Below are 17,853 nucleotides of genomic sequence, written 5' to 3'. Positions count from 1 at the left end.
TAGGATGAGAGAAAGTCTTCTCTAGTGTTTGAGTTAACCAAAGAATAAACTCAAGAGCTGAGTTTTAAAGGTATTTTAGAACAAAAAATACCTATTGGTAGCTCTAACGGTCATATTTTTGAAATTTTGGATCGTTAGAGTGACTTTACCAACGATCCTGGTGTAACATAATGCTTACTATCAAGGGCCTTAATCATTTTACTTGGTGACACCGGGTAAATTATCAAAATACCCTTTTGGATCATTTTGAGATCCTGGGAGATCTGATAATCAAATGGTTTAGGGATTTTCAAGATCTTGTCAAATGGTTAAATCTAAGCCATTTTTTATTCTCGGAAGTTTCGATAAAAAAATAGGTCAGGGAAAATGATGGTCATAACAATATAAACTGATTTAATAATCATCTAAGTATTGGGGAAAGGCCTAAGTGGTCTCATTATCTTTTAGGTTTTGTGTACACACATTTAGAGTTTTTTGTCGAGATACTAGAGATTGAACGATTTTACCAGAATCTTCACACGTCTTCAAATGCAAACTGATCCGACACTCAACATAAGTCTTAGGATTGACAAAATATGAAAGTAACGACCTCATGTATTTTAAAATTGATGATATGCCCCCTTTGATCGTAAGTAATTTCTTATAAACTAATGAAAAATGATCAAACTTAGTAAGATTTTAATTATTGAATCCACATGTTTAGTAAGACAACCCCTAAAATTTATGTCTAGACAAAATTTAAAATAAATTAATAAATAAATAAAATATTATTTTCGGGCTTGATTCATGCTTTGAAATGAACATCCACTAAATTTTAAATTTAAATCAATGGTAATTTTTTTTCAAGTTCTTTTTAATTCTTCTTTTTTTAAATTCTTAAAATCTTGTAATCTACACATCATGTGACACTCGATCATGTTTTTGAAGTAAAAGTTACTTGATTTTAAGAAGAAATCTAAAATATTTATCAAATATTTCATATTTAAGTCCAATCGATAGACCCACCAATCAGATCATGTTGGACCGACTTGTTCAGTCATACAAATCAATGATTGGTCCAATTTTTAAAACATTGGCCACAATCCATGTATGAGTTGGTTTTAGACTTAGCAGTTCACTTCAGACATGAAGGCTTGTGAGGGGATAAGTGCTAGAGAGAGAGATATTTACTAAGGCAGACCTAAATGTTACACTTTGATCAAGGATTTTGTTAAGGGCACATGTTAAAGTGCAATAAATATACTTTAGAAATTGGATTTGGTATAAAAAATATCATTTAAAAAATTGATTTTTATTAAAATACCCTCATATTCCAGTTGTCAAAGTATATTTAGTGCACTTTGTCGAATTTAAAATTAAAATTCATTGACCCGTTTGTTTATTTATTTAAAAGAAAAAATATGTGATTTCATAAAAGGTGTTTTATAAGTAAAGGTTTGTGTGTCAATAAAAATTCTCCAAACATAATTGATAAGGGGACATCTTGTTTTTTCTTTTCCCAATGAGATAAAACTAATATGACAAAATTTACAAGTACAATGTACATCTAAAGAAAAAAATGACCCCTTAGAGAACAAACCTTTCCAGGTGTCACTAAACTATTGGATTAATGTCCAATTGAGGTGACGTAGTAGGTGGAATAATCGATGGGTCCCACTTTAAACTTGAGAGAATTGAATTCTAACCAAATCGTCTATCTAAAAAACCAAAATAAAACAGATTCAGGTTTTTCAACCTATAATAACCCACATAAATGCTTTCTGAAATGAAATTTAAGAAATTTCAAAAAGCAAAAGCAAGTAGAAATTTTACGCAACTTGTCTGTCCAGGAATTCTGAATTCCCATCCAAATCCAAATAGATATATAAAGTTGGCTGTCACAGTCTTCTTCTTCGTTGAGTCTGATTTCAGAGAGAGAGAGAGAGAGAGAGATGGTGGTACGGAAGGTTGGGAAGTACGAGATAGGGAGGACGATCGGTGAGGGTAACTTCGCTAAGGTGAAGTTCGCTCAGAATACAGAGACAGGTGAAAGCGTCGCCATGAAAGTGCTCGATCGCACCACCATCATCAAACACAAAATGGTTGATCAGGTTTTTAATTTTCTACTCTCAACTCTCAACTCTCAACTCTTTTGTCCCCAGATTCCTAGGGTTTCTCCATCAGTTCCCCCCCAATTTCTTGAAGTATTTCTCTTAAAAATCTAAGACTCTAACAATAAGCAAGCACTGATTGAAGTCTGAAGATGATGAAATACTCTCACTATGTCTTTGATGCTAACTGTTTGTTTCGAATTGTGATTAAATCTTGTATCCTCCTGATATAGTTTATTCGAATTAATGTCTCTTCTTGTTGTGTGATTCCCCAAATAGATTTATTTAGCTGAAAGATTGAATTTTCATGACTAAGCTGGAGTTCAATTTGGATTAATTATCCAACACACATCGATAAGGCACGATTTACTGGAAAAAATCACTGATACGTTTTGGTACGATAGATATACATTGATAAATTACTCTAAAGCTATTTTGACTGGAACTCCGGAAGTGTGGGGCTTTTCTTTGTCCAGCTCCAGCCTATTTATAGATAGACTGCAGTACTGTGAGCGGGTTAGCTAGAGCGAAGTGTCACTTGCCTAGGAAGAAACGAACGTTTCGAGATAGGAGCAAGCAGTTCAACTCCAATTCCAGGGGCCTTTCCCCTAGACAAGATGTGCAGGGAGCTCATATCAAAAGCAAGAGAAGGCGTCTGCTCAAGGACCTACCGGTTTAGGGAAATATCTAATGCGTTCCCCGACTGGAGAGGTCATTTTTGGAGGAGAAACTATGCGTTTTTGGGATCTCCGTGCTCCCTGGTTGGAACCTCTAAGGGGTCCCAATGGTTTGGACTTGAGTAGGCTGAAAAAAGACATACAACCTTGGCAAGAACGGCGTTCCGCGGAATATATGACTCATGCTCCTTTAGGTTCTTTAAATTCCGTGGGTGGTGTAGCTACCGAGATCAATGCCGTCAATTATGTTTCTCCTAGAAGTTGGTTAGCTACCTCTCATTTTGTTCTAGGATTCTTCCTATTCGTGGGTCATTTGTGGCATGCTCGCAGGGCCCATGCAGTTGCAGCAGGATTTGAAAAAGGAATTGATCGTGATTTGGAACCTATTCTTTTCATGACCCCTCTTAACTGAGAAATGAGATCAAATGCCTGAAGTAGGAAGCAAATTGATTCCATCATACATATTGGGATCAGACCATACTTTGATGCTTAAGTAACCCAAAAGCGTGATGTTTAGAGCAATCAAGCCACCTATACAAGTAATACACTAGTATACTTTACATTAAATATGTTCAATTAGCTCTATCATTATTGGGTTTTGTTGATCCTCTATCCTTGCTTTTTATTGGGTTCTGTTGAACATGACCAAAGCATCTCAATCGGCTTTCGTTTAGTTTATCACATATTGGGGATATTCCTACATTTTCATAATTGTGTCGTTGCTAATTGTATCTCATCCATCTTAGTAGGGTTAAGGTGTTTTCTACAATTATTGTTACTATGTTTGTTTAAAACCTGTTAAGTTACTTACTTCAAATCATGCTTATGACTTATTTCGAAGTTTAAAAAAAAATGGAAATGCATTGCAACTTGTTAGTATGAGTAGAATGGGTAAGAAGTGCTACCTAGCTAAGTGGTAAGATGTGTGGAGAGTTGTTCTCACGTCCTGACTTCAAACCCCTTGAACCCATACTTCTTATACTAACCACTAACCATATTACTATATATAAAAAAAGTATGAGTAGAATGGGTAGGCTTTTCTTTTTCTCTCCTCTCCCATTCTTTGTTTTTTCAGTTCATACATTTTTATTTCATGTATTAACTATTGTTTGGATTTATTTATACTTTGTCCATTTTTTCTTTGGTTTTTGTTGTTCATCTTTAATACCATATCAAAGTGATTTCTTTTGCTGCCATTGTGCAGATTAAGAGGGAGATATCCATAATGAAGCTTGTGAGACATCCATATGTTGTCCGTCTACATGAGGCACGATTTTTGTACACTTTTAATTTTAGATTTTTTTCCCGTTTGTGCTTGATATAGGCATCATTGCTCTCCTTAAGATTTACATTCTCCAGTTTATTATAATTAAGAGATCCTTCAGACCTTTAATAATGACTTGTTACTTGTTAGGTTCTGGCAAGCCGTACAAAGATATATATAATCTTGGAGTACATTACAGGCGGTGAATTGTTTGATCAAATAGTGAGGCTTCTAGCTCAAACCCCTAGAGTTAAGGATGATTCTACTTGTTATAATATATATTTTCTTTCTTTTTTTTCACATTTTCTGCAGGTTCACCATGGGAGACTCAGTGAAACCGAATCACGAAGATACTTCCAACAGCTCATCGATGGGGTAGATTATTGCCACAGTAGGGGAGTGTACCACCGAGATTTGAAGGTGCTCCATGGTTGGCATCTGGAAATCTGTTGTGCATTTACTGTTGTTTGAAGTTCTTACAATTTCTTTGTTTATCATACAGCCTGAGAATCTTCTTCTCGATTCCCTAAGCAATTTGAAAATTTCAGATTTTGGCCTTAGTGCCTTGCCTGACCCAGTAAGATCTGTTAGATTACTTCTTTTCCCTCTCATTCTTACAAACTCATCACCATTATGAGAAATGATAATGAACATATTGATTTTTTGCTGTTTGTTTCTAGGGAGTTAGCCTCCTTCGTACAACTTGTGGAACTCCAAATTATGTTGCACCCGAGGTATTCCCAAGTGTAGCTTTGGTTTATAGCTTTACGCCGGCTCATGTTAGATTTCTGTACGTGCACATCTCAACTCTTGCATGCTCTGCTTTAGGTACTCAGCCACAAAGGTTATGATGGTGCTGTAGCAGATATCTGGTCCTGTGGGGTCATCCTTTATGTTTTGATGGCAGGATATCTTCCATTTGATGAGATGGATCTTACAACACTGTACAGCAAGGTATATTATTTTCCCAGTTTTATGGTTTGGTCATCTCTCTCTCACATAGATGACACTACGACTTGGATGGGTATCCTAACTGCTTTGTGATTCTGTTGAAAGAACTTGTTCTGTTTCATTTCCCAAATTCTTTTAGGTGTTCAGAAACTCTTAAAATGATGTTTGTTTTTAATGGGAGGAACTGGAAGTACATTGTAATGGCGGCTGGTGTTTGGTTTTTAAAACTTTTTTTTTGCAAAGTATTTGTTTTTATAACTTAGTTACTCACCATCCAGTTTATCAAACAACCATATGTATCTTTACATTGGATACAAATGAAAGTGGCCTTTTACTCCACAGCCTATCATGGGTTGAATTTCTAACACAGATGTTAACTATAGCTCTTATTCAGTGTTTGTGTTTATAATTTCACTGTTATTTGGTTTGTCTACAAATATTCTTTTCGTTCAGTTCATTGGTTGAACAATTACTTGTTTTGAGTTACTTCATGAAACAAATATAAGTCCTTGTTTTGGTCCCCAGTTATGGACCTCCTAGTGAATTTTCACTTCCCCTAAGACATGCTTTCTTTTGTTATGTATTTGTATGAAAAGATTCTTATCATTGATCACATCAGCCATATATTTCAGTTAGTAAAATTCTGAATTTTATGTACTTTCAACAGATTGACAGAGCGGATTTTTCTTGCCCGTCTTGGTTTCCGGTTGGAGCAAAATCTTTAATTCTAAGAATTCTGGACCCAAATCCTCAAACTGTAAGTTTTACCTGCATGATTGGCCACTATTTATTGGATTTATTTTTTTTGGTTGTTTGAAAATACAGATATTTCACATTTTTGCTTTAACATTTAGAAATGCTAACTTGGATTTACTGATTCTAGTTTAGCTTCCTTAGGTGAGCTCTAGAGAAAAAAAGTATAAGCTAACCTATTCATGCCCACATTTTTCTTCTGTTCGGAGGCTATCTCGGCCTCCTTTTTCTTCTTCTTTTCTTATCAATAAAATTGTTATACTTACAGAAAAAAAATGCACACATGCAACACTGATAGTAATTTGAAATTCCACAGTCCACACTTGTACATTTGTGGGAAGATATCTCCCCTTATTTCACTGACATTTTAACCATAGTAACTGATCTGTGAGCAAAGCTTGAATATGGTCAGGTTGAAAGTATAATATGGTTTACTTGTACTTGACGTTTGCAACACTGAGTTTCGCAGTTTATGCTTCAATTCCAATGATGAATGATAAATTCTTTCTGCATGTTGTAGCGCATTTGTATTGAAGAGATCAGGAATGATGAGTGGTTTAAGAAGGGTTACGTTCCTGTTAGACTTGTTGAGTATGAGGATGTTAACCTCGATGATGTATATGCTGTATTTGATGATCCAGAGGTTGGTAAAGTTTTCCAAGTTGATCATAGTATTCTAGCAATAAGAGATATTTTGTGAAACATTTGTGCTTTTTCTACCGTTCATGCCTTAAGTTTCTATGCCATTCCTTCGAATTTATCGTCCAAATTTAAGGTTTAATTCCTTTTAATTGTGCTGTAATTTTAACAGGAACAGCAGGCTAATGAGCAATGTCCGAATGAGGACATGGGTCCTCTGACTCTAAACGCATTTGACCTAATAATCCTCTCTCAAGGGTTGAACCTGGCAGCACTGTTTGATCGTGGACAGGTATGTGTTACCATTTTTTTCATTTCATTTAATAATTTTTTTAAGTGTCTTTCTTGTTTTTATTAATTGTTCCTTGCACTTTGTTTCCTGACAGGACTATATGAAGCATCAAACCCGCTTTCTTTCACAAAAACCAGCGAAGGTTGTTTTGTCAAGTATGGAAGTTGTCGCACAATCAATGGGTTTCAAGACTCATATTCGTAATTACAAGGTAGAATTTAGGGTTCTCTATGCATTTCTTGCTCTTTAAATTTCTGATCTTTTGCTTTCAGTTACTTCCTTTGAACTTATCCAGTTTAGCAGTTCTATGTACAACATTTAATCTTATTTCTGAAATCTCTGGAAAATAGTTTAGGTCTCCAAGTAGAAATCTTTTGAAGATTCTCAAGCCACGGTATTCCATTTCTTCTGAGGATTCCTCTTGATCAATGCCAGTAATTCTCCAATTGAATTTCCCTGGCTTTTGTGGTTGAAGTGGTAGATGCTTCAGACATTTTATGAAAACTCTTTCTCACCCATACACACCTCCTACTTGGCACAAATACGGCCAGATCTAAAAGAATATCCATTTATCTGATGGTTAGAACTTCTGATTGGGTACTGAAGCCTGGACATTTCCCGCATAGGGTCAATTGATTTGGATGGTTGGAAGAAACCCATTTTCTTTTATGGCTATAGGATCATATGGTCAGTCCAAGATGGAGCTCATTGATTGAAGCCCATCGGATTGGGCACTCCTTGGAAGGATATTGGGTTATTGATCCTTATATTGTTGCAATCCTAGAAGTTTTCAATATAAAGTTCCGTTACTCCATCTAATTTTGCCTTCTTTTGGATCCCATGTGCATTTCTTGCTTTCATAGGAATTATGACTTTGTGGCTTCATCTGAACCAAGATGCTATGTTAATTGATCTTATGTTAATTGTCAGATGAGGATGGAAGGCCTTTCAGCAAACAAGACAACACATTTCTCTGTTATTTTGGAAGTAAGCTCTCCCCCTTTACCACACCCATTTGTCTGTAGTGGAAGAATTTTATCTTTCGACTGGTTCTAATGCTCTCTCTCTCTCTAGGTTTTAATTGACAATCTATATTACCTGTTTTTATTTCGCCTTGCATGGAATTCTACAGGTTTTTGAAGTTGCTCCTGCATTTTTCATGGTGGAGGTTCAGAAAGTGGCTGGAGATGCAGTTGAATATCTCAAGGTCAGTGGTCCATTAATTTTTCTTTGTTTGTAGCTATATGCATGGTTTACCATAAGATTGACTTGGTAAATTTGCAGCTCTTAGATTGTAATCTGAATTTGTTCAAGTGTTTATTTATTTTGTCAACATCATTATTTGGCGAAACCTTTTTTTTCATAAATGTAAACAAAAATTTTTCTTTAATTTGTTTGATTTAACCAATTTGTGATCATTGTTAACTTGGCTGCAGTTCTACAAGAACTTTTGCACCAATCTCGACGAGATCATCTGGAAACCATCATCAGGTACAAGTAAATCCTGGATCACCAAGACTACAAAACGTTGATTTGATTCCTGTGTAACGTCTCTCTATGTCCTCATATTTACTATAGAGTAATATCTGGGGTTGACCCCATAGCTTGATTGTGTGCCCTCATACATATAAATTTAGAGTTATATTTGAGGTTGATCCCTGGCTTGATTAGATGATTGGTCAAGCCTTGCAACCTTAAGATAGCGGATTCTTATAACAGTCACCTAACACAAAAGAGCTTTTTTTTGTTTTCTATTTTCTTCTGATCTGGGTTTGTTTGTATATTTATAGACGCCGGCTTATTAATCTTTTGGGAGGTGATAAGTAGTTTGTTGACATTTGAAATTAATAATTCTTTAGATGATTGTTTCCTCTTTTTTCCTGTAAATCTAAATGTACCAACTTTGTTGACGTTTTGGGATATAAGTGAATTTATTCATAATAGATGGTGTATATTTTGTTGACATTTGAAGTTGATTGCTTTCTTCAGACAAATTTTCTTACTAGATCCAAAAACATTCTATTGTCTTATCCCCCAATACAAAATCTTCATAATGCGTCATCCTACCCATGGTTTCAAAACTTGGCCTATCCCCATTCACAATATATGACATCGTCTTCCATACCTCCAATGAGGTTATCTTGTAATTTCTGGACCAAGATATTTTGCTAATCTCTTGTATAAAAATTAATTTTACAAATTAAAAAAATTTTAACGACCATAAGTAGTATTATTTGATTGTCACATGCGGCATGCATCTTCCTTGTGTAGTTCTTTGTTTAATGGGACCTTTGATTGGTTTGGGCAATTGTAAAACAAGAGGCTTACATTAAATTCAATGTTTATTTCTATTCACTCAGTAAGCAATTCGGTGATAATGGCAGGAAGCTAACTGCCACCTGCTAAATTCAATGTTTTGGTTAAAACTATTTAAGCTACCCAAACAGAATGACATTCATGCTTTGATGCCAAGTTACCTGGTTCATACACATTTATACAAATTGTATTTTGTCCAACTTAGGCCGTGATTTTAGCTGAGTTGCTGTAAAATATCAATTAAAGAAAATAAAATTATTATAAACGTTGTTTATTCAAACATCAGGCATTTTTTAATACTCACTTCAAAAGTATTCTGAAAGGTCATGACAACTGTAAAATATCAACTAAAGAAAAAAAAAAAATAAAACAATTATATAAAATTATTCTATATGTTGTTCAACATTCAAAGTTTGAATATTTATTCAAACATTCACTTCAAAAGTTCTGAAAGGAGCCATGACCATGGTTAGGGCCATCATTGCTACTGACTTTATTATTATTATTCTTATTCGACTTTGAGAACACCCCAGAAAACATCTGCTGGAAAGAGAGAAATGAGATCCAGATTTCTCATGTTATTTTCTTTCATTTGTGGCTTCATCTGGATTAAGACTTACAGATGAGAAATCTGAGTGAGGGTCTAGTAGACTTTTTAAACAAACAAAAAAAAAAAAAATCCACGCCTCCGTGCTGCTGTAATTGTGTAATTGAATTCAACCCAATGGAGGTCCTCATAATAATAATAAAAACCTACTTTGATTCCCAATCAAACTCCCTTTTTTCTCTCTAAAAACTCTGAAAATCGTTCAGACATACTCAATTTCTGGTAATTAGCAACAAAGGGCAATCCTCGTCAAAAGGAAGTACAGATATCACGGGACCAAATGACACAGACGACATTGGATGACTAAGAATCAAAGAAGAATATTAAATGGATGATTCAGATGGCAGTCATAGCAAAATATCTTAAAGCATCGATCTAAACGCCAAAAAAAAAAAAAAAGATAAAGAGCTCCTGCCACTTATAATGATCAAAATAATACCATCGTAAAAAATATTGTAATATTGCAAATCAGTAGAAAGAACTAGCGAAGGAATCCAAAAAAACTAATTTGACTTCCAACAACTCTCTCTCACTTGACGTTTATGCTTTTCCATGAGAGCACTTATAATTGCATCCATAACTTCCCTTAACCTTGGATGTTCTAGACAAGAGACTCCAACATCCCTACAATAATTAGAGATTAAAAATCTAAGAAAACCAATGATGAACTTACTTGGAAAATGTAAGTATCATTCCATCTTGTATCGAAAACATCTCTACTTCTTCACCTCTTCGTACTCTGCCTCTGGTGGTTGTTCACCACCACCCTGAGCACCACCTGACGAGTCGGACCCACCAGATCCACCACCTGCCATGTGCTGCCCAATCTTAGAAACCGCCTTGTTTGCAACATCAAGTTTTGCTTTGATCTCATCGACATCATCTCCAGCCATTGCCTTCCTCAAATCTGCAACCGCAGATTCAATCTCCGTTGCAACTTCTGCAGGTATCTTCTCCCTGTACTCACCTAAACTCTTCTCTATGCTATAGATGGTTGTGTCGGCACTGTTCTTGATGTCGATCAAAGCTTTTCTCTCCTGGTCCTTCTGGGCATGCAATTCAGCCTCCCTCACCATTTTCTCAATCTCATCCTCTGATAGTCCTCCAGATGATCGGATTGTGATCTGTTGTTCTTTCCCAGTAGCTTTGTCCTTAGCAGAAACCGTCACAATCCCATTGGCATCAATGTCGAATGTAACCTCAATCTGAGGCATGCCTCTAGGAGCAGGTGGAATGCCCATAAGTTCAAACTCACCCAAGAGTTTGTTGTCAGTTGCCATTTCACGCTCACCTTGCAGCACACGGACACCCACCTGTGTCTGATTGTCAGCTGCTGTGGAGAACACCTGTTTGTCACAAACACATCATCATCAAGCAGCGGTGATCGAGTTAATTGGTTGAAATATACAAACCAACTAATAAGTCTATAAAGCACAAATTACATGACAATGATGCCTAATAAAATGTATTATTGTCTATAGTTTCAAGCATCCACAATGCGTGAAGGTTCTGGGTTGCCCCATTTAGTTGCAACTCTTCATGCTGACTATGTCTGTGGAAACCGGTAACACACCACCAAGAAAACCAATAAACTTAAATAGTCAATTAAGGACAAAATCCTTCCAGGTAAAGGAGCAACCTAGACCTCTGCAAGCAAATCATATGATTAGAATCAAGATTTTGGAACAAGAGATCTCCAACCAAACAATGGCCTCACTTTCTAAAAGGTTTACAAAAGGATTTATTCTGTGAGAACCTTACATTATCTTTATATTGAATGACTACTACTAACACACTTTACAAGAACCAAGATACTTTGACCAACCAAGGCAGAATTTCATAATGAATGAATACACAGTACACAGCTTAAACTAAATTCTGACTCTCAAATGCAGAAATTAAGCAAATAACAATGATCGAAAATATAAAAGGCATAACACAGAATGTACCTGACTCTTCTTGGTGGGAATAGTAGTATTCCTGTTGATCAACTTGGTGAAGATACCGCCGAGAGTCTCAATACCAAGAGATAGAGGAGTGACATCCAAGAGCAGAAGCTCTTTAACGTCCCCACGCAGGATGCCACCCTGAATTGCAGCTCCCATAGCAACTGCCTCGTCGGGATTCACCCCTTTGCTTGGGCTCTTCCCAAAGATCTCTGAAACAATTTCTTGCACTTTGGGAACTCGTGTCATCCCTCCAACGAGAAGAACCTCATCCACCTCCTTGATAGATATGCCAGCATCTTTCAAACAGCTCTTACATGGGTTTTTGGTCCTCTCAATCAAATGGTTCACCAAACTCTCAAACTTTGATCTTGTTAGTGTGATATTCAAATGTTTCGCTCCTGATGCATCAGCAGTGATGAATGGCAGGTTAATGTCGGTTTGGGATGTAGATGACAGTTCTATCTTAGCCTTCTCAGCCGCCTCCCGAAGCCTCTGGAGTGCCAGCTTGTCCTTTGAAAGATCAATACTTTCGGTTCTCTTGAACTCACTCACCAAAAAATCTAAAAGGGCATTGTCAAAATCCTCCCCACCCAAGAAAGTGTCACCATTTGTTGCTTTCACCTGAAAGGAGGAGAGGCGGACATTAAGGAGGGATTCTACATGAGCATTTAATAACAAGAAATTATCAATAAATAGAACACAATGCTTACTTCAAAAACACCATTGGAGATTTCAAGGATAGAAACATCAAAAGTTCCACCACCAAGATCAAAGACTGCTATTAGACCCTCCTTGTTGTTTAATCCATAAGAAAGTGCAGCAGCAGTTGGCTCATTAATAATTCTCTGCACATCTAGACCAGCAATTCTCCCTGCATCTTTTGTTGCTTGTCTCTGGGCATCATTGAAATATGCTGGGACCGTAATCACAGCCTTGGTAACAGTCTTCCCAAGGTAAGACTCTGCCGTTTCTTTCATCTTGGTCAGAACAAAGGCCCCAATCTGGCTTGGGGAATATTGTTGTCCACTGACTTCAACCCATGCATCTCCACTAGAAGCCTTGACTATCTTGTATGGAACCATCTTCATTTCTTTCTGTGTCTGAGAATCATCAAAACGTCTGCCTATCAGACGCTTGGTCCCAAAAACTGTGTTAGTTGGATTGGTCACAGCCTGTCGCTTGGCTGGAGTTCCCACAAGTAGTTCTCCCTTCTGGTTGAAGGCAACCACAGAAGGCGTGGTCCGAGCTCCCTCTGAGTTCTCAATAACTTTTGCATTCTGCATAAAATACTAGCATCAATAAGAGAGAGCGCTTCACCTCAACAAATGGATCATTCAAGATGCCAAGAATATCAAACCTTTCCCTCCATAACTGCAACACATGAATTGGTGGTCCCCAAATCGATCCCAATTACGTCGTTCCCAGCAGGCTTTGAGCTGAATCAACACAGAAATTACATTGATTATTTGGAAGAAAAAAAAGGAGGATAACTACACAATATGGCCAAACAAATAACAAGTACCTGAATGGCCTTGCCAGACTTGCCCATTTGTGACCCACTGTCGAGGTGGCCCATGACGTCTTGGCATTGCCTGTCAGCTGCCATCAGATGCCCAATAAATAAAAAAGAACAGGTTCCAATAAACAATTCATTCATATCCTATGTTTAATTTGGTCCTAGAAAATAAAACTCAGGTCATGATTCATAACTGCGCAAAGGCACTGGCTCTTCTAGAAAAAATGACTTGACTGATTAGCCTGCTATCATTTTACATACATAGACATTCAGATATTGAACAGTACAGTAAAACAAGTCTAGATTGAATTTTATCAGAACCATTAACTTTTTAAATTTTATAAGGCTGATAAAATATAAATCATGATCTTTTTGAAGGTTGGCAAACAAAGGCCTTTTTCCAAGCATTAAGCTAGGGTGACTTCTCTGGAAGATCCTTCCATTTGGTGTGCTAGTCTCTATGAAGAAAGGAACGAAACTTCGGAAGCCAGCGATCCCTTCAGTAAAACATTCACCCTAGGCTTCTTGAAATTACTGATGAAATCAAGTCAACAAAAATCCAGTCATTTTTATCTCGGATAGGTCAGATTATAATAAGTGTTTTCTTGCGCTAAATTATTTGGAACATGGGACCTCATTGGAAGTCAGTAAGCCAAGCATAGTATTATTCCGTCCAGATGCTTGTCATATTGGCCAAAGAGTTGCTGGATGGAATTTGGAGGTAGTGGCAGAAGCTGCTTCCAAGAGGTACACATCGCATAATGCCATTGGTGTTTGTAGTGGTGACCAGGTGAGATGATGTGGTAGAGGATTCCAAGGTGTCCAATTTGTTGGCTTCATTTGTCAAAACACATCAAAGATGGGACCCAAGTATGTGAGATGTATCAAATTCTTACAAGTCAATGGGACAAAAAGTTTAGTGAAAAGAAAAATACAAGTGAGGTGAGGTACATAGCACGACAGGGCCAGGTTAGAAGATCTGCTTTGAAATACTGTTGGGTGGTGAAAGTGACATGAGCTACCCACTTGATGATTTGAGGTGTGGAAGTTGGGAATCAAATGGCTGTCAAGGACCTCACAGACTATTCTAATGCAGCAGGTCGGAGTATGGTTAGAGTCTCAGGCTGATCCACATGTCAGCTGCTGGAACCTAATCCGTCTGCCTCTGAACTACACCAACAGAGTATGGTTCAACAAATTATCATCTGATGGAGCATGTCAGGTCGGAGTATGGTGTATGTGGGGGGGAGGGATTGGAGCAGGTTAAATGAACAGGTGTAAATCAAAACTGAAACCTGAAAGGATTTAGAATGATGCCCATGGACCTTAATCCACATCAAATCTCTCATGTTAACTGGAATATAAATCGCTCAATCCAGAAAAAAAAAAAAAAAAAAAAACTCAGATGAATAATGAAATACCGATATACAATATGTCGCTTTTTTACTATGAGACCATCTATAAAATCGAATGAAGAAAGAAAGCATAATTCAAGAAATTAAACAAAAGGGGAAATGGGTGGAAAAGACAACAAGCATCAATCTAGATATACATCCATATCGTCAGCTTCAAATGAAAGAAAAGGTTTAAAAAAAAAAAATCAATCGAGGGAACATATATTTCTCCAAAAAAACGTAAACATAACAAGCTATCTTTTGTTTGCCATTTAACTGGAACCAATCATGTGATTCAATTACCAAGCAATAAACTTTTGACAACAATTGTGTTTTTTTTGTTTTTTTGTTTTTTTTTTGCTTTTCAAAAAATTCAAGTAATAGGAGTTCTGAATGAAACAAACTACTTCTAGTTATTTTCTATGATGATAAAAGTCATTGATTAGAACTACATATGAAGACAGGTTCTTTATTGAGATTTATGAGAATTACGACACTAGCGACAAACCATTATTTGAAATAAGGCGTAAGTGGTTGTGGTGGTAGTGATGATGAAACTCAAGAGACACAACAAATTATAACTCATGAAGGACCAGATAGCAAAAAAAATAAATACAACAGCATAGCAATCCAGAGCACAAAAAACACATAACAAACTTTCACAAAAGCAGTTTTGTTCTTATATTGATGAAAAAGAAGATAATCAAGCTTAAAATCTAATCCAAGGAAACCATCGTATAAAATCCTAACAACAAAACCCTAAGCTCATCAAAGATATCAAGAAATCAAATCAATCACAAGCACATATTTATAAAACACACTCGAATCATCGAGAAATGAAATCAGGGCTCGAATCGGGAAACTTTCATCAATGAAGAACGAAGAATTACTGAAAAATGAAAACCAAACAGATCGTTTGGAGAACACATACAGATCTATAAGCGGAAAGAGAGGAGGGAAGATCGCGGCGCCTTAAAGATCTAAGGAGCATCGCAGTCGCCATGGACAATCTTCTGGAGAAAGAGAACCAGATAGGTTGTTGGGTTTTTAGAGAGAGATACCAACAAAGGTTTTAGGGTTTTTTTAGGGTTTAAGACTGCTCCAAAAGACCTGTTGAGCAAGAAATGATTTTTTTTTTCTTTTTCAGCAACAGCACAGTTTCTCAGCCGTCATTATTAAATAAGAGAGTCTCTATTGGCACACCGAATTTACTTGAAACACACTAATCTTTTTAAAAATAAGATTTAAATGGCATTTCTAATATGTTTTACTTCGCACCAAATATTCCCATTATATATGAAATTACAATGTTTAATTTAATTCATTGGTGTGTTGTAAGAAAAAATCAATGCGCTAATAACAGTAAACAAATTTATAAATCACCAGAAGCTCATGATGCACAAAAGCGACCGGCACGCGTCGGTCTCATTCTTGACTAAGTCAATTTTATTACTGAAATGACTCTTTTACCCCTACATCTTTCGGAATTCGGTTGTATGTTAAGTGACAAAACTGTAATTTCAGGATAATATTCACGTAAGCTTTCTTTGCCTACAAGTTTTAGAGTTGGAGGAACCTTTTGACCGTTACGTGCCGCTGTTGGTGGAGGCTAAGTGACAATTTTGCCCTTCTTTTTTTTTTTTGTTTATTAAATACTGTAGTTGAGGCCGAATTTACCAAAATGACCTAATAAGTTAGCGTACGAGAAACAAAACACGTGCGACATTTTAAGCCATACGTTATATTACCACTACCGTAGTACCGTTTCATTTTAGGGTTTGGTGGATTTGTGTGGTTTTATAATTACTCCATAATCCAGATTGGGATTACCTACTTCTATACAAGGCTGTCAATGGATCCGTAAAGACCCAAAATCCAATCCGATAACTTTGGATCTGGATCAAGGATTGGGTTCCAAAAAAAGGATCTGATTCAATAAGGTTTTTGATCCAATAATATATCAGACCAATTAATGATCTTGGTCCAATAAGGATTCAATCTGATCCGATTATTTTTTGTTTGGGTTTGGATCCTAATATCGATATTCAATAAAAACCCAATTTGATAAGAGTCTGATCCAAAGTTCATCAGATCAGTTCAAAATTTGATCCAATCCTTATCAAATTGATACCAGATAGGGGTTTCAATGGGTCCATTCCAATTTGGTTCCTAATAAAATTAGAATCATACCTACTATATTTTTACGATTCTGGTTCTTGCCAATTTTGATTCTGGCTCTAAGATAAGTGGAATTGAAATCACCAAAAATCATGGATACCTATTAGTTCCAATTCTCAAGATTAGAATGGGAAAAAAAATATTTCAAAATCACTATAAAAAAATATATCATATGCGAAGTATCAACTTAATTATAATTTGTTCCACTAAAAATATGATATAATAACTTTTTTTTTTTTTTCAAAAATTAAAATTCATCTTCTTTATAAGTAATAAACTTTTAGAAGAGATGAACCATTTTAAACTCTATTTAGTTGATATGAAATGTTTAATAACTTTATATAATATATATATATTAATTTTAAAATATATGAAAACATGTAAAAAATAAATAAAAAACAAACCGGTTCTAGGTACCAATACCCATATGATAAAACCTAATGATTCTGGTTTTTATCAATTGGGTTTCATATTAGACCCAACTCTAATCGGTTCCAATAAAAAGGGAACCTGGGTTCAAGTACTAGGTAAATGGGTTCCTGTTGACACGCCCTAAAACTAGATCAACCCCAATCCTATCCAATCCAAACTTGATGCATTGACAACCCCTACTTCTAGTGGAATGGATACAAAATAAGAGCTTGGAATGAGTTTTACAAGAAACCAAAACATTGGTGTGAGTTAAAATTTGGTCCGGATTGTTATCCGTGAGCTAATAAGAAAAGATCACCAATCTTAATAGAAAGCAAACATCAGCTTGAAAAACAGAGGAGGAATAAAAAGAAGTGATTGGATGAGAAAGTCGTCGATGCTGAGTTCCACTCACAACAAAAGTTAAGCAAAGCGTGTAAAGAACACCATGCACTTGCTGCTGAATTTGTACTTGAGTCAACTGACATTGTTTCACACATTGGTGTGCACAGAACCATAAGTACTTCTCACTCGTACCTCGATGATTTTGTATACACATCCACATCAGCAATGTGCGAAACAATGCCAATTTCAATGTTAGTTCAGCATTTTCCTCTGTAGTTTTCATAAATAAATGCAAAACGTTGGATGATGCATATTGCACAGTTAATTGAGTCCACTAACCCCATGTCATGATTTTCTAATCATCCCTTGCTAGACCTATAATTGTAAAAAAGATTTAGATCCAAGTAACAAACAATGATCAATAAATATAAGTCACTCATCAAATTAAAAGTTTACGAATCCATCAAAAAT

General features: G+C 36.1%; 2 protein-coding genes across 3 annotated transcripts; one reads left to right on the top strand and one right to left on the bottom strand.

The window, feature by feature from the left end:
• The first annotated feature begins 1,735 nt into the window (after positions 1–1,735).
• Positions 1,736–8,629, top strand: LOC147406894 (CBL-interacting serine/threonine-protein kinase 8-like). 2 transcript variants are annotated; one of them, XM_086435240.1, is made up of 14 exons: positions 1,738–2,090; positions 3,972–4,034; positions 4,182–4,253; positions 4,344–4,451; positions 4,534–4,608; positions 4,712–4,765; positions 4,860–4,985; positions 5,650–5,739; positions 6,256–6,378; positions 6,547–6,666; positions 6,761–6,877; positions 7,597–7,653; positions 7,799–7,873; positions 8,103–8,629. In XM_086435240.1, the coding sequence occupies exons 1-14, from the start codon at positions 1,932–1,934 to the stop codon at positions 8,196–8,198; spliced, it is 1,335 nt and encodes a 444-aa protein (XP_086291366.1). In that variant the 5' UTR covers positions 1,738–1,931; the 3' UTR covers positions 8,199–8,629. The 2 variants fall into 2 exon arrangements, with proteins under 2 accessions (XP_086291367.1, XP_086291366.1); XM_086435241.1 differs by lacking the exon at positions 6,256–6,378 and having other exon boundaries at positions 1,736–2,090.
• A 1,359-nt stretch (positions 8,630–9,988) lies between these two features.
• Positions 9,989–15,604, bottom strand: LOC147406893 (heat shock 70 kDa protein, mitochondrial). The gene is made up of 6 exons (XM_086435238.1): positions 15,380–15,604; positions 13,061–13,137; positions 12,896–12,974; positions 12,249–12,815; positions 11,539–12,159; positions 9,989–10,935 (listed from the first exon to the last, which is right to left on the bottom strand). Exons 1-6 carry the CDS (start codon positions 15,449–15,451, stop codon positions 10,306–10,308), a joined length of 2,046 nt encoding a protein of 681 aa, XP_086291364.1. The 5' UTR covers positions 15,452–15,604; the 3' UTR covers positions 9,989–10,305.
• Between the last annotated feature and the right edge of the window lie 2,249 nt (positions 15,605–17,853).

The sequence above is a fragment of the Akebia trifoliata genome, chromosome 3 (assembly GCF_017979445.1).
Source record: "Akebia trifoliata isolate Shusen 1 chromosome 3, ASM1797944v1, whole genome shotgun sequence".
NCBI classification, from domain to species: Eukaryota; Viridiplantae; Streptophyta; class Magnoliopsida; order Ranunculales; family Lardizabalaceae; genus Akebia; species Akebia trifoliata.
This window is presented reverse-complemented; position numbering and strand designations above follow the sequence as displayed.